The sequence below is a fragment of the Belonocnema kinseyi genome, chromosome 10, assembly GCF_010883055.1.
Source record: "Belonocnema kinseyi isolate 2016_QV_RU_SX_M_011 chromosome 10, B_treatae_v1, whole genome shotgun sequence".
Taxonomy (NCBI): domain Eukaryota; kingdom Metazoa; phylum Arthropoda; class Insecta; order Hymenoptera; family Cynipidae; genus Belonocnema; species Belonocnema kinseyi.
The window spans coordinates 6,850,035-6,862,877 of NC_046666.1; the positions used below are offsets into that span (position 1 = coordinate 6,850,035).

The 12,843-nt window shown below is 23.7% G+C and overlaps 1 protein-coding gene across 4 annotated transcripts in view; it reads right to left on the bottom strand.

The window, feature by feature from the left end:
* The window catches only part of LOC117181491 (signal-induced proliferation-associated 1-like protein 2), a 233,439-nt gene that overhangs the window by 44,672 nt on the left and 175,924 nt on the right, over positions 1–12,843 (bottom strand). For all 4 annotated transcript variants that reach the window (XM_033374213.1, XM_033374211.1, XM_033374214.1 and 1 more), the window contains exons 5-7: positions 12,336–12,584; positions 8,384–8,779; positions 4,815–5,026 (exon numbers count right to left, since the gene is read on the bottom strand). In XM_033374213.1, coding sequence (XP_033230104.1) covers positions 4,815–5,026; positions 8,384–8,779; positions 12,336–12,584 — 857 coding nt within the window. The remainder of the gene's footprint in view (positions 1–4,814; positions 5,027–8,383; positions 8,780–12,335; positions 12,585–12,843) is intronic.

Genomic DNA, 12,843 nt, shown 5'->3' on the forward strand with positions numbered 1-12,843 from the left:
GAGCTCCAAGGAGATTATGTTGAAAAATAAAAAAAAAATTACCCAAAAAAAATTGTTTTTATACTTCATTCTAAGGACTTATTGAACTACCCTCGTACTAAAAATTGAGTGCATATTTAGGTAAAATTATTTAGAGTACTTCGGTAAAATTAATTTAAACCGCTTCAAATTCCTAACTTTTTAAGAAAAAAGATTACATTTTCAATGAGATAGATACATTTTTAATCAAATAGTTAAATTTTAAATCAAAAATATTAATTTTCCACCAAAAAAAAACAACAACGTTTTTTCAACCAAATACATGAGTTCTCAACCGAATAGTTAATTAAAAAAGATAAATTCTACCAAAAACGAAATAATTAAAATTTTAGTTTAAAAAAAATTTACTTTTCAACCTGACTGATGAATTTTTAACCAAAATTATGAATCTTTAACTGCAATAGCTGAGTTTCAAACCAAAAAGATGATTTTTCATCGGAAATGGAAATTAAATAAATTAATTTCCACAAAAATAGACGAATTTTCATCAAAATACATAAATTTTCAACTTAAAAAAGATAAATTGTCAATTAAAAACTAAATAGCTAAATTTTCAGCTAAGAAAAATATTGTTCACCTAAATAGATGAATTTTTAAATAAAATTATGGAATATCCATTTGGAATAGTTCTTTGCGTTTTCAGTTTATAGAAAAACTGTTTTTAACAAAAAAAAAAAAAAAGGTTGAATCTCTTAACTGAAATGGTTCAATTTTAATTTTAAAAAATATGAAAATTCAACTCAAATGATGAATCTTTAACTAAAATAATTTAATATTTTGCCAAAAAGATTAATTTTCAACTAAGAAGCTTAATTTCGACCGAAAAAGACGAATTTTCAATTAAAAAATATCATTTTTTTACCAAAAATTGAATAGTTAATTTTATTAGATACAAAAATTCATGTACAACAAAAAAGAAAACCTTGAAGTACTTCGGTAGAATCAATTTAAACCGCTTAAAATTCCTAACTTTCTAAGAAAAAAGATTAAATTTTCAATGAGATATATAAATTTTTAACCAAATATTTGAATTTTAATCAAAAAAGATTAATTTTCCACCAAAAAATACGATTTTTCAACCAAATACATGAATTCTCAACCGAATAGTTGAATATTTTCAACTAAAAAACAACAATTTTCTACCAAAAATGAAATATTTAAAATTTAAGTTGGAAAAAAATACTTTTCAACCTGATTGATGAATTTTTAACTAAAATTATGAATCTTCAACTGCAATAGCTGAATCTCAAACCAAAAAGATGAATTTTCATCCTAAATTAAATTTATATTTTATTAAATTAATTTTCCAAAAAATAGACAAATTTTCAACAAAATACATGAATTTTCAACTTAAAAAAGATAAATTGTGAATTAAAAACTAAATAGCTAAATTTTCAGCTAAAAAATATATTGTTCACTTAAATAGATGAATTTTTAAATAAAATTATGGAATATCCGTTTTTAACAGTTCTTTGCGTTTTCAGTTTATAGAAAAACTATTTTTAACTAAAAACAAAAAGATTAATCTCTAACTGAAATGATGAATCTTTAATTAGAATAATTCAATATTTAGCCAAAAAAATTAATTTTAAACTAAGAGGATTAATTTCTACCAAAAAAGACGAATTTTCAACTAAAAAATAAAATTGATTATTTAATTTTTTAAATACAAAAATTCATGTTCAACCAAAAAAATAGCAACTTTTACATGTTGCGATCAAAACTCATCTTTTTGTGTTGAAAATTACACTACATGGTTAAAAGTTAAACCACTTTTTAAGGAGTTAATTTCTTTGGTTAAAAATTTGTATTTGTTTATTGTTAAAAATTAATTTTTTAACTGAAAATCTACGTTTTGTTGAAAATTCGACTCTTCTGCAGAAAAATCGACTTCTTGGCTCGAAAATTCAATAATTTATTTGAAAATTTACGTATTTTGTTAAAAATAAACCGTTTTTTAAAACAAAATATGATTTTTTTTATTAATAATCACAACTATTTGATTTAATAGTCATCTGATTTAGTTGAGGATTCAACTATTTATTTGAAAATTTGGTTTGTTCTGTTAAAACCAACTGTTTTTATTTTTTTTTTTTATGTAGAAATATCAACTGTTACATTTTGCGATGAAAATTTATCTTTTTACGTTCAAAATTCCACTACTCTGTTAAAGGCTGAACCTTTTTTTTGTTGAAAATTCATTATCTCGGATTGAAAATTCAACTGTTTAGTAAAAGAATCCTCTTTTTATGGAAATTCAACACTTTTATAGAATTTTTGTTAATGAAAATAATTCTTTTAAATGAAAATTTAACCACTATATTTTTAAGAAAAAATGAATTTAATTAAAAATGCAACTGTTTGGATAAAAAATCATTTGTTTCACTGAAGGAATCCAACTGATTTTATTTTTACTTGAAATATTTTTTTGCTGAAATATCAACTATTAAATTTTTTGTTAAAAATTCATCATTTTAAATTGAAAATTCAACTTCTTAGTTAAAAACTGAACTATTTTCTTAGAAGTTATTTTTATTTTTTTTTATTTGAAGATTTATAATTATAGTTTAAAATTCTTTTTTTTTGTTTTGTTAAAAAACTGATTTTTTAACCAAAAATGTAACTCTTGCAGAAAATTTGTCTTCATGGCTTCAAAATTCAACGATTTGATAGAAAACTTAACTATTTGTTACAAATTCAAACTATGCCGAAGAAAATTATCTTTTTAAGGAAAAATTAATTCTTTTAATGAAAATTGATTTAATACATTTTTATTACAAATTTATCTTTTTTAAATTGAAAATTCAACAATTTGGTTTAAAATTATCTATTTTGTTGGAAATTCGTATTTTCTGGTAGAAAATTAATCTTCTCGGTTGAAAATTCAACTATTTGGCTAAAAATTTATGTATTTTTTTTTAGAATTCAGCTTTTTTGGTAGAAATTATCTTCTGTATTGCGATTTCAGCTACTTTATTGAAAAATCGTCTTTTTTCTTTAGAAATTCACCTATTTCAGAAAAAATTAATTTTTTGTTGTTAAAAATGCAACTTTTTGATTGATAATTAACCTGTTTTGGTTAAGGATTCAACCATTGTGTTAGAAATTCCGTCCTTTTTGGTCCAATACAACTGGTTTTTTATTTAAAATTAAAATATTTTCTTCGATATTCTTCTAGATGCCTGAAAAGTTGAACCAACTCAATAAAAATGTTAAAAATAAAAAAACTAACCTCTTACAAATTTAGAAAAAAGATTGAAAATAAACATTCCCCCCCCCCCCTTCAACTCAATAAAAATACTAAAAAGGAAAAATAGCCTCTTTCGATTTAAAAGAAATAACCAAAACTTTATCCCTTCCAACTTGATGAAATTCTTGAAAATAAAAAATTTCCCTCTTTCAATTAAGAAAAACCCTTGAAAAAAATTCTTCCGATACACTTAAAAATAATGTCAAAAAGAAAAAAATATTATCTTCCAATTCAGAAAAAATTATAACCCTTCCAAATCAATAAAAATGTTAAAAAGAAAAAAAGTGACCCCTTCAAATTTAGAAGAAAAAAAATCGCCAAACTATTCAAAAGAAAAGAACGTCTCTTCCAGTTTAGAACAAAAAAATTAGAATCAAAATTTCCTTCCTTCCAATTCAATAAAAAGGTTAAAAATAAAAACCAAACCTCTTCAAATTAAAAAAAAAGGATTGAAAATAACAAGTTCTCCCCTTAACTCAATAAAAATTCTAAAAATAAAAACTTTATCCCTTCCAATTTTATGAAATTCTTGAAAATAAAAAATTTCCCTCTTTCAATTAAGAAAAACCCTTGAAAAAAATTCTTCCGGTACACTTAACAATAATGTCAAAAAGAAAAAAATATTCTCTTCCAATTCAGAAAAAATTATAACCCTTCCAAATCAATAAAAATGTTAAAAAGAAAAAAAGTGACCCCTTCAAATTTAGAAAAAAAAAATCGCCAAACTATCCAAAAGAAAAGAACGTCTCTTCCAGTTTCGAACAAAAAAATTTGAATCAAAATTTCCTTCCTTCCAATTCAATAAAAAGGTTAAAAATAAAAACCAAACCTCTTCAAATTAAAAAAAAAGGATTGAAAATAACAAGTTCTCCCCTTAACTCAATAAAAATTCTAAAAATAAAAACTTTATCCCTTCCAATTTTATGAAATTCTTGAAAATAAAAAATTTCCCTCTTTCAATTAAGAAAAACCCTTGAAAAAAAATTCTTCGGATACACTCAGCAAAAATGTGAAAAAGAAAAAAATGTATAACCCTTCCGAATCAATAAAAATGTTTAAGAAAAAGTGAATTCTTCAAATTTAGAAGAAAAAAAATAGTCAAACTATTTCCAGTTTAGAAAACAAAATTATAATTCAAATTTCCTTCCTTCCAATTCAATAAATATGTTAAAAAGTAAAAAATAAACCTCTTCCAATTCCGAGAAAAAGGACTGAAAATAACAAGTTCTCCCCTTCACTTCAATAAAAATTCTCAAAACAAAAAATTCAATTCGATTGGTTTTTTTTTATTTAAAATTAAAATCTTTTTTTGGTTCAAGATATTATTTTAGCCAATCTGTAAATAAGTCCAAAAATATTTTTCAAGCCTTAAAATTGTAACAATTTAAAATAGGTAGACGGAACTTGAAAATGGAAAATTTATATTTGACGTTGGAAACCATTAAATGAAAAGTTTTCATTTTTTTTTAAATATTCATAAAATGTTTGAAGATTTCGAAAAAAAAAAAAATTGGTGAGATCTTACCTGAAAGACGATCGTGACTATATCATTTCCGATGTGTCTTTTCCTTAATAGCTGCTGTCTATTGTTTGGAGTGAAAGGCAACATCGTGGAAACGTGAAAAGTGACTTCCGCTCCTCTGTGACTTGCGACGACTGCGTGAGTACCAGTTGAATCCGTTCTCGTATCCAAACCCGCTTTAAAGCCTTCGTAACCCCGTAGTCTTACTCTTTGGCCTGAGCAATAAACAAATATTAAATTAACAATTTAATTTTATATATTGAAAAAATTAGGTAGACAGGAATCACAGCGGTTCCAGGGTGGCCGTTTTAATCGACGAAATAAATTCCCGGTTTTTTCCCGGTTCGCAAACATTTTTCACGGTCAATGAAATTTAAAAAATGCAACTCTAAAGCTAAAAAATTTTTCCACTTGAGATAATAAAAACTGAGCTGCAAATGAAAGCACTCAAAGTGGAACTGTTAAATTTTGAACTTTTAAAATTGAAATTTAAGTTCTAAATTAAAAAACGTATTCAAATGTTCAATAATTTACGTCTATAAAATTGAAGGAACTAACATTTTTCAATATAAAAAGTATATAAATCTACGTTATCATTTTCAATACCCTAAATTAAAAAATCAATCAATAAACATTAAAATTTCCAAAATTATATAATTTTAAGGAATTTTAATCTAGAAACATCAAATATTGAAAAATTGAAAAAATTTTAACTGAACACTTTTTAAATTAGAGATTTAATTATTGTCTTTTTAAATAGTTTAAACATCCTTGGAAAGCTTTAAAATTTTATTTCAAAATCTTGAAAAATCCAGAAGTTCTTTTAAATTTGTTTTAAATTTAAAATTATTTTGGAAATTTTTTTCAGAACTTCTAAATATCTGTCAAAATTAATTGAATTTTTCCTACAATTTTTAGAAAATCCTGAAAATTTTAGAAGTTTTTAAAAACAAAATAAGATTTTTTTATTAATAATACAACTATTTGATTGAATAGTCATCTGTTTTAGTTGAGGATTCAACTATTTATTTAAAAATTTGGTTTGTTTGGTTAAAACCAACTGTTTTTATTAATTTTTTTTTATGTAGAAATATCAACTGTTACATTTTGCAATGAAAATTTATCTTTTTATGTTAAAAATTCCACTACTCTGTTAAAAGCTGAACTCTTTTCTTAAGATTTAATTTTTTTTTGGTCGAAGAATCTTAATATTATTTTTATTACAATAAATTTTGTTAATCTGAACATTTAACTATTGTGTTGCAAATTCAACTTATTGGTTGAAAATGAACATTTTTTTGTTGAAAATTCATTATCTCGGATTGAAAATTCAAATGTTTTGTAAAAGAATCCTCTTTTTATGGAAATTCAATACTTTTATAGAATTTTTCTTATTGAAAATAATTCTTTTAAATGAAAATTTAACCACTATATTTTTAAGAAAAAATGAATTTAATTAAAAATGCAACTGTTTGGATAAAAAATAATTTATTTCACTGAAGGAATCCAACTGATTTTATTTTTACTTGAAATATTTTTTTGTTGAGATATCAACTATTAAATTTTTTGTTAAAAATTCATCATTTTAAATTGAAAATTCAACTTCTTAGTTAAAAATTGAACTATTTTCTTAGAAGTTATTTTTTTTTTATTTGAAGATTCATAATTATAGTTTAAAATTCGTTTTTTTTTGTGTTAAAAAATTGATTTAAAAAATTAAAAAATTCATTTTTAATGCCTTTAATTCAAAAATCAATCAATAAACATTAAAATTTTCAAAATTATATAATTTTAGGGAATTTTAAGCTAGAAACATCAAATATTGAAAAATTGAAAAAATTTTAATTGAACATTTTTTCAATAAGAGATTTAATTATTTTCTTTTTAAATAGTTGAAACATCCTTGGAAAAATTTAGAATTTAACTATTAGGTGGAAAATTAACTTTTTAATTGAAAATTCATATTTTCGGGTTAAAAACTTAATTATTTTGTACAAAATTCATTTTCATGGCTTCAAAATTCAACAATTTGGTGGACACTTTTTTCGCTCATGCCTGAAAAATCTATTTTGTTTGATAAATCAACTCTGCTTGAAAATTAATTTTTTGTTGGGGATTAATCATTTTACTTGAAAATTTACCTCTTTACTTGATAATTTGTTTTTTTTTGTATTATCAAAATTATTATTCTTGTTTCAAAACTCATATTTTAAGTTAAAATTCAAAAATGTTGTTAAAAAATCTTTGTTTTGTTGAAAATTCTCCTCTTTTTTTTTGTAAAAAATTAAACTTCTTTATTTTTAAATTATCTTTTATGGTTGAAAATTTATCATTTTAGTTGACAATTTAACTATTTCGTTATTTTTTTTTTTTAGAAAATTTAACTATTAGATGTAAAATCACCTTTTTTTTATTGAAAATCAATATTCTCGGGCTAAAAAATAATTTTTTTTTAGTACACAATTCTTCTTTATGTCTCGAAAATTTAACAAATTGGTAAAAATTTGTGTCGTTCATGACTGAAAAATCTACTTTATTTTAAAAGTCAACTCTTTGGTTAAAAATTTATCTTTTTTGGTTGAAGATTTATCATTTTAGTTGAAAATTTAACTTTTTGCCTGATAATTCTGTTTTTATTGTTTTTATTGTTTCATAATTCATCGTGTTTAAGTGAAAATTAAAGCATTTTGTTAAAAATTCATTGTTTGGTTAAAAACTTTTTTCTTTTTGTAGAAAATTAATCTTCTTTTTTTTTAATTTAACTATTTTGGTATAAAGTTGAACTACTATGTAAAAAAACTTTTTAATTGAAAATTCATATTTTCGGGCTAAAAACTTAATTATTTGGTACAAAATTCTTTTTTATGGCTTAAAAATTCAACAATTTAATGGAAATTTTTTTCTTTCATGACTGAAAAATCTGTTTCGTTTAAAAAATCAACTCTTTGGGTAAAAAATAATCTCTCTTTGGTTAATCATTCTTTTTTTTTTTGTAGAAAACTAATCTCCTTGTTTAAAAAATGCATCTTTTTGGGGAAAAATTGTTATATTCATCTATATTTTTGAAAATATAATATTTTAATTCGGAATGTTAGGAATTTAAAGCATTTCAACTTGAACTGAATATAAGTACCTACATTATCTTTATTGAAAATAACACATCACCCTATTTTTCGTGAAAAAATATCCTTAAACCTCTTATTTTTTCTAGCATTCATTTTGGCAACTACAAAATTGATTTATCTTTCGGATTATCAAATAAATCTCTCAAGGAAATTTCTAAAATTCATATCACAAAAAAGAATCTCTACCAAAGCTCTTTGCTTTCTAATGTCTTGAATTTTCTGTTTATAATTCCTAAAAAGGGAATTCAAAAAACATTGCAAAAATAAAACGGGCAAAGGGAAAAACTGAATGAAAATTTTCGATTTTAGGTGTTTCAGGTGATTTTTCAAATTTAAAGGGACAAAAAGGGGGGATCAGGTCAGGAAAAAAAGGGACGAACTCTGATCCCTGGTACAAATATCCGTAATTTAGACATAATAATTGAATTTAAAAAAAAATAGGATTACCGATAGTGTCGAGAAATTCGAGAAAGGCAGGACCGGCATGTTGATTGTTGTACATTTCCTCTTCAGTTCTTTGTCCTGCTCGACAATAGAGAATTCCAATTTTGTACCTGCTGGTTAAACCGTGCTCGTCGACATTCGCGACTTCCGGTTCCGCAGTTGGAGTTCCGAGTCTTAAACAGTTGAGCTGAACCTCGGGAGCGACCAACTCTAAAAGTTCCCTCGTTGGCAGCTTTCCTTGTGGTCTTATTCCTAAAGCCTCTTCGGGAATTGAGCCTCGTAAGGTCAACAATTCTGTAGTTCGAACTATTATTCGATACTGGGTTCCATCTTTGCGAACACTAATCGCCACTGGGCCCAACTGTTCGTCCATGCCGAACCAATTCTGGTGTTCTCGACCTGAAAATAAAAGACAAGAGATATTTAAACAGGGTAGTATCCCAGAGATTCCTACAGGATGGCCGTTTTAGTCAAAGAAAAAAATTCCCGGTTTTTTTTCCCGATTCGCAAACATTTTTCGTGGCCAATAAAATTTTAAAAATCAAACTATATTCTAAACATTTTTCCATATAGAGTAATAAAAAAACATATTAAAGCATTCAAAATGGAACACTTGAATTCCAAACTTGTAAAATTGAAGTTTATTTATAACTCTTATAAATTATAGAGTTCAAAGATTCAGATTAAGTTCCAAAAATATAAATCCACGTTAACATTTTCAATAGTCTAAATTAAAGAATCAAGCAATAAACTTTAAACATTTTTTAAATTATATTATTTTAAGTAATTTTAAACTAGACACATTCAAAATTGAAAAATAATTTTTTTAACTTAACAGTTCTTAAATTATTTTTATTTAAATAGTTTAGGCATCCTTTAAAAGCTTAAAAATTTTATTTCAAAATCTTGAGAAATCTAGAAGTGGTTTTAAATTTTTCCAAATTCAAAATGATTTTTTTACCTTTTTCGGAACTTTCAAATATATTTGAAAATGAATTGAATTTTTTCTATAACTTTTAGAAAATCCTGCAAATTTAATTTGAATTTATAAATAATAATGGAACACTTATTATTTGTAAAAATATTAGTGTAATTTTAAGAGGCATTTAGAAGTTTTAGGATTCAAATTAAATTTAGAACGTCAAATTACAGCCGAATTTAAAATAAAATGTAAATTTTTGCAGATTTCAAACAAAAAATTTAGAATCTTTTTAAGAATCTTAAATAACTTTAAAATAATAAAGACATTTTCTTAAGATTCCTAGGGAATTTTAAAATGCATTTTGAAAAATTATTGTGACAGAGTTTAAAAGGATTTTAAGAGATTTCCATTTCCCGGTTTTTTTTCTGGTTCGCAAACATTTTTCACGGCGAATGAAATTTAACAAATCAAACTATAACATTTTTCCCTATGAAGTAATAAACAACAAATTGAAGCATTCAAAATGGAACATTTCAATTCCAAACTTGTAAAATTGAAGTTTAAAAGTTTTTAATTCAAAAATTGTGTATTCAAAAGCACAAAAGTTAATTAAAAAATGTTTAATAAAATGTAAATAAACTGCAAAATTTAGAACTTTTATTAATTATAGGGTTCGAAGATTCAGATCAAGCTCCAAAAATATAAATCCACGTTTATATTTTCAATACTCTAAATTAGAGAATCAAGCCTTGAAATTTTATTTTAAAATCTTGAGAAATCTAGAAGTGGTTTTAAATTTTTCCAAATTCAAAATTATTTTTGAATTTTTTTCGGAACATTCAAATATATTTGAAAATGAATTCAATTTTTTCTATAACTTTTAGAAAATCCTGCAAATAAAAAAAATTTAATTTGAATTTATAAATAATAATGGAACACTTATTATTTGTGAAAATATTAGATTAATTTTAAGAGATATCAGAAGTTTAAAAAAGATTCGAATTTTATTTGGAACTTGAAATAATTTCAAATACTTGCAGCCGAAATAAAAATAAAATGTAGATTTTTGTAGATTTCAAACGAAAAATTTCGAATTTTTTTAAGAATTGTGAAGGACTTCTAAAGAATACAAAATTTTCTTAAGATTCTTAGGAAAATTGAACCTGATTTTTAATTTTGAAAAATTATTGTTACAGAAAGTTAAAAGATTTAAAAAATGATCAAAGTAGAACATGGAAGGTTTTAATTATTTTTTTTCAATTTGCAGGACTTTCGAAAATTGTAGGAAAATTTCGATTAATTTAAAAATATATTTAGAAGTTCTCAACAAAATTTTAACACACTTCGTACAAATCACTTGAAATAATTTCATGTTTTTTATTAATTTGAATCTCTTCAAAACTTCTAAAGATCTCTTCAAATTTCTCAAATTTTACCTAAAAATAATAAGTGTTCAATTGTTATTTATGCGTCAAAATCTAACAATTTCAAAAAATAAATTAAACACTTTTTAAATATACTAATTAAAATTGTAACGCTAAAAGTTAAAAAGTTTTAAATATATGGTTTCAATTATTTCAATTTTGGTCAAATCTTTGAAATCCTTGAAATATTTGTGAAATGTTTTGAAATATTTGTAAAATGTTCCAACACTTTGTAAAATCTTTGAAATCTCTGTGAAATCTTTTAAAGATTTGGTTAAATTTTTGAAATCCTGGAAATCATTGCGTAATGTTTAGAAATTTTTGTGAAATATTTGATATCTTTGTAAAATTTTTGAAATATTTGTGAAATATGTTGTATCCATTTGACATCATTAAAATATTTGTGAAATATGTTATATCCATTTGACATCATTAAAATATTTAAAATCTTTGTGAAATATTTTGAACTCATCTTAACAAATTTGAAATCGTTTAAAATCTTTAAAACGTTTTAAAATCTTTTTAAATTTTGGTAAAATTTTGATAAAATTTTTGAAATGTTTTTCAATATTTGTGAAATGTTTAAAATCTTTGTAAAGTCATTTAAATCTTTGTGTAATCTTTTGAAGTCTTTGAATTTGAACATTTATAAACATTTTATGAAATCTTTGTGATATATTTGAAATCTTTGTGAAGTGTTTTGAAATATTTGTGAAATGTTCGAAATTTTTAAATTAATTGTAAAATAGTTTGAAATCTTTATGAATTTTTCATGAAATCTTTGTGAAATCATTTGTATCCATTTGAAATCATTAAAATATTTGAAATCTTTGTGAAATCTTTTGAAATCGTTTCAAATTTTGGTAAAATCTTTGAAATCCTTGAAATCTTTGTAAAATATTTTGAAATATTTGTAAAATGTTCGAAATCTTTGTGAAATCTTTGAAATTCTTGAAATCTTTGTGAAATATTTATAAAATGTTCAAAATCCTTGTGAAATCTTTGAAATCTTTATTAAATTTTTTGCATCTATTTAAAATCATTCGAATATTTGAAATATTTTAGACATTTTTTGAAATCGTTAAAGATTTTGGTAAAATATTTTAAATCCTTGAAATCGTTGTGACATGTTTTGAAATATTAGTGAAATGTTCGAAATCCTCGTAAAATAGTTGAAATCTTTGTTAAATCTCGGTGAAATCTTTCTATTTCAAATATTTATGATATTTTTATGAAATCTTTGAAATATTTGTGAAGTCTTTGAATTTAAAATCTTTATGTCATTTTTATGAAATCTTTGAAATCTTTGCGAAATCTTTTGCATCTATTTGAAATCATTAAAATATTTAAAATATGTGTGAAATCTTTTGAAATCTTTTCGAATTTTGGTAAAATCTTTGAATTATTTGTGAATATTTTTAAAATCTTTATAACACTTTTATGAAATCTTTGTGAAATCTTTTGTATCCATGTAAAATCTTTATGACATTTTTATGAAATTCTTGAAATATTTGAGAAATATTTTGAATCCATTAAAATATTTGAAATATTTGTGAAATTTGTGAAATAAAAAATAAAATTTGGGTGTAAAATATGAGGCAGGTTTTACCGAGAAAATATCGACGATAATAGTAAGCACCGTCGTCGACGCTCTCGATTGGCAAAAGTCGTTTTTGGAGAGGACATGTGTGTTTCCAGAGAGTTTCTCCAGGCGGTGGCTCCAGGACAGAAACCCCATAGGCCATGGGAGGCCTATGAATGCCATTTGCGTTTGGACATCGAGTCAATCCAACTTCTCTTTCGCCCTCTCCTCCAGTTTCATTTCGGAAAAAAGGACACGATTCCAGCAGATCGTTACCTGAAAAAAATACTAATTGATTGGACCATTCCTCTTCCAACAGATGCTTTTAATTCATAGCTTTCCTTATAGTAGATATTTGTGAAATATTTTCTAACCATTTGACATCATTAAAATATTTAAAATCTTTGTGAAATATTTTGAACTCATCTTAACAAATTCGAAATCGTTTAAAATCTTTAAAATGTTTTGAAATCTTTTTAAGCTTTGGTAAAATTTTGATAAAATTTTTGAAATGTCTTGCAAGATTTGTGAAATA